Source organism: Austrofundulus limnaeus, unplaced genomic scaffold, assembly GCF_001266775.1.
Source record: "Austrofundulus limnaeus strain Quisiro unplaced genomic scaffold, Austrofundulus_limnaeus-1.0 Scaffold208, whole genome shotgun sequence".
In the NCBI taxonomy this organism is placed as follows: Eukaryota; Metazoa; Chordata; class Actinopteri; order Cyprinodontiformes; family Rivulidae; genus Austrofundulus; species Austrofundulus limnaeus.
This window is the reverse complement of record NW_013952610.1, coordinates 590,125-594,477: the sequence shown is the minus strand read 5'-3', so window position 1 is coordinate 594,477 and position 4,353 is coordinate 590,125. Positions and strand designations below refer to the sequence as shown.

At 40.4% G+C, this 4,353-nt stretch overlaps 1 protein-coding gene across 1 annotated transcript in view; it reads left to right on the top strand.

The window, feature by feature from the left end:
• Positions 1-3,826, top strand: part of m1ap (meiosis 1 associated protein) — a gene marked incomplete at its 5' end in the record, with an annotated part of 12,283 nt that extends 8,457 nt beyond the window's left edge. Inside the window, 1 exon segment of the mRNA XM_014019064.1 lies at positions 3,263-3,826. Within this exon segment, the coding sequence (XP_013874518.1) occupies positions 3,263-3,478 (216 nt within the window).
• Positions 3,827-4,353: the final 527 nt, after the last annotated feature.

Genomic DNA, 4,353 nt, shown 5'->3' with positions numbered 1-4,353 from the left:
CCGACATCTGGTGAAAATTTCATGTCATTAGCACCTCTAGTAATATATTTACTGAGAAAAATGGTGACGTGTTCAATACTTATTTTACCCGCTGTATATCATTTGTTACCACAAATAATCAACCAAATGCTATAAATATACAACTAATCTAAAACTGCTGCCAAGTGTAAAATGTACTGGTTGTTTTAGGATGAGTCAACTGTAGCCTCATTAACCGTTTACTCAGAGCGTCTCATCAGAAGCTACGTTTCCTCCTGGTTCATTATTTCATTTTATCGGGGGAGGCTCGCTGTAGCTGCAGGCTGTGTGACTCATCTGGGGTGATAAGGCTGCTGACATGCAAATCGTTCAAAACAGAGAGAAAATGTTCGTGGCTCTAGCTTTTGTTTTGTTCTGTCCTTTGGCACACTGTGGAATCTAACCCCAGAGTCTCAACATAATGTTTGTTTTTGCTTTGTTCCCGTCTTTTTGCATGTGTTTTAAATTATTATCTGCCAAACCTCTTGTCTTGCTTGCGCTTTATAAAGGGATAGCTCTGATCCTTTGAAGTGTAGATGGCTTTATGAACTACTTATTTTTGGAGAAATATAGCTGAATTCTGACCAAGTTAATGAGCTAATGGCTAGTCTGAGTAGAGCCAAACACAAACGTGGCCTCGGTGTTAGGATTGGAACTACTCCAATCACTTTATGTGAACTCAAACAATGTTATTCTGGCAGAAATATATTTCTGGGCTGCACCAGAAGTGCTACAATTAGCTGCTGCTGCTAACTCAAATCGCAAATAATCATAGAATCTATGCAAAGTTGCAGTCAGTGTAAAGCCTACATCTCACTGGGCTGCAGCTGTTAGAGGCTAGGCTAATTATAGGCACAAACTTCTGAGAAACTACACAAAACCAACATTGCATTTGAATCAAATCGCAAATGAAATTAGCAATCCAAAAAAGTTAAGTAGGTCCTCTGGACGGGTTCATTGTTAAAAACCTTTCATCTCTTCTTCAAGGGACTTCTTGCCTGATCCACCTTATTCCTAGCCCTCGTGACGCCTTGCGTGAATTATGGGAGCGACTTCTGGTGCAAGCTGGAACCACTGTTTGTTTATCTGTGAAAGTACGAGCTAACACAGTTTCTCTGAGCGTTGTGGATTTTAAGCTCAAACGAGACAATATTATTATAACGGCTGTGGTCGAGGAATGGAAGGACAACCACATGAAGAAGTGGCCTCGGATTACGTATAGTAGCATGTTTAGCTACTTCATTGACTCCGTGGCTTCTGTTATTTTGTTAAAAGAGGTGGGACACATTCAGGAATACCCCCAGGAATAAGGTGGACAAGCAGTACTTTCACAACTACATTAAAGGGATCCCTGATTAGTTGTAACATTAGACTTTATTTGATAAACATATATTTTAACTGTAAAATTAAGACTGTAAAAATACTGTAGGCTCTTTAATTTTGCAAATTTTTTAACTAAAAGTTTAAAAATATATTACACGGACGGGGCCATATTATTTACACACAAAGCATTCTGGGTAAATGATGACGTGGATAGGTCCTCGGTGRGAGGCTGCTAGCGAGCTATATCCACCCTGAAGGTTAATCTTGGACAATATCTGATGATCGACTCTTTTAAATGAAACCAGAGAGCGTTGACAGAGAGGAGAAGGTAGAAATGACTCAGCCTGTAATTGAAAATATGGATGGAGGACATCAGTTTAGCTTATTTGTTGCGCTAGCACCGAGCTAATACATACAAGGCAATATAGCGTCAGCGCTAGCGCAAAGYRTAACAGGCTAAGCTGAGGTTCTTCTTCCATGAAGCAGCTCTGTTGTCCTCCATCTTTATTTTCAGTTCCAGGCTGAGTCATTTCTACCTTCTCCTCTCTGTCAARGCTCTCTGGTTTCATTTAAAAGAGTCGATCATCAGATATTGTCCAAGATTAACCTTCAGGGTGGATAAAGCTCGCTCACACAGAGGACCTATCCACGTCATCATTTACCCAGAATGCTTTGTATGTAAATAAAATGGCTCTGTGCGTGTTAAAACATTTTTTTGAAAATTTACAAAACTAAACAGCCTACAGTATTTTTACAGTCTTTATTTTACAGTTTAAATATATATTTATCAAATAAAGTCTAATGTTACAACTAATCAGGGATCCCTTTAACAATGATAATCAAAACTGTTCACATGCAAAATAGGATCATCAGCCTAACTACTGATTGTTGGTGCCCTGATTGTCGCCTACTGTTCACAGAGGACTGAGCCATACTCGCAGTACCAGCATTGTAAGAGGGGGACAATTGGATATGTCATATGTATGACTCAGCCATCTGTGAAGAATAAGCTGTAATCAGAGCACTAGCAATCAGTAGTTAGGCTGATGGTCCTCTTTTAGTGTGAACAGTTTGATCGTCATCGTTAAGGTTCTTTGTACTGCCCATAAGGCTGAGTTCAGCTTTAACTCCTCAGACTGGAGAAGTCTCTTGGAGAAGAGAAGAAATGTTTCAACAAAGAAGAATCTGTCTTAAAAACCTAATAATTTTTTTAGATTTTTTTTAAATTAAACTATTGAGATGTATCAAGACAAAATTAGAAACATTTGTGCGACATTACTTCAAATGACGTTCAGGTTTTTTTTACACAGTTTATTCACTTCTGAGTTACAAATTGTTTTTTTTTTTCTTTTTGTGGCAAATCAATCCCAATTTAGTCTCTTAGATCACCAAATCCTCCCAAAGTTGTTGCATGTTTCCCAGAACCTAAACTCACAGGTGCTCACAGTGACTTTCTAATTACTTGGAAATAAAATTTGTCACGCAGATGTTTCCAACTGGTTCAAAATTTCAGTGAGATAAGAACAATGCGTCATGACTCACAACAGGAAATACTAATTACCCAGTCAGGTTTAGACTCTCCCGCAACTGCTGTTCACAATTTGTCACGAGCGGTTGAAGCCCAGTGAGATACAGGCTTAAAATTTTAGATAAAACGGTGTTTGCACAAAAATAACGTTTCAAATCCAGTTTGGTTTTGGCTCCACTTGGACAACGTGTTAGCTAACAAATCGAATTAAAATTAAACTATTTCTCTAGACTGAGGTTGTTCTAAATGATATCTGCAACAGGTAAGACGCTATTTGTTCATAACCTGTTCAGAGAACCTCACTTAAAAAGATCAGAACCATTCGTTTAATGTTTTTAGCTACACTCGGCAGGACGCTTATAAAAAGACAATGTGTGTTCTGTCTCCATTCAGCTCCAAAACCGCCAGCTTGGATCCCACAACAAGGTCAGGGCCACCGTGGCTCCGCTGCCCTCTGCCGCCCCCTCCTCCTCCTCCGCCTCGGGACCTCCTCCCGCTAAGGCCTCCCGTCCCGCCCTGAGCTTCCTCAGCAGCGGCAGGCGCCGGGCCCCGACCCCAACTCCAGGCGAAGAAGACAACGATGACAATGACTGTGTGCTTATACAGTAAGAACGATGTGCGGTGAGTGGAAAACACAGGAGGTCAGAGAGGAAGAGAGGACTCCACTTCAGAGGGGTTTCCCTGCATTTACAGGAAAACTTACTCACATGGACACAAATGATTAATTGGGCTCATTATAAACCTCAAACACAGTGTGAACTCGTTTATCAGCCAAACACTCAGGGTGGTTCATTCGTTACTTAGTCAAATTCACAAGTTTACATGTGTGTAAATGTGAAAGTGTAGTTAAAAAAGGGGAAAAGAAAAGAAAAGGAAAGTTTCAGCTCACCACCCTGCGTGTAGACTGCTGAGACAGCAAACCTGAAAATTGCGCCCCATAAACTGTAAAAAAAAAAAGATGAAAAGAAGGGAAACATCAGGACGAGCGTTTCCTACGGTAATGGCAAAAAAAAAAAGAACAAAAGTTGGCTGAGATCAGAGAAAGATTAAAGCACTTCCTGTGAGTGTATGTTAACAGCCACGTTTCAGTAAAACACACAAAGTAGTAAATTTTGGGCTTTAAAGAGGTCGACGCAAATAATTCAGGCATCAAACGGAGCGGTGGTGTGTAAGGACGTGTGTGTGTGTGTGTGTTCTTTTTTTCATTTTGCCCTTCGGCCTCAGTTTGAACGCAGCCTCACTGTTTTAATGAGCCGGAGAATAAAGCAGAGAACAGAAGAGACCCTCTCTGCTCGCTGTCACCCCCACACAAAGCTCCCGCTCCGGTGAACGCACGACAAGAATTGGTCAAACCCTCACCGCGGTTTCCAAAAAACAAAGGTTCATTTCAGTTCAGGGTTTTAATTTATTTTATTTTTGAAATGATTGGTTTAGTTGGGTCAGCGTTTTTTAAAAATGTACGCTTTTCCTTAGATTTAATGAGT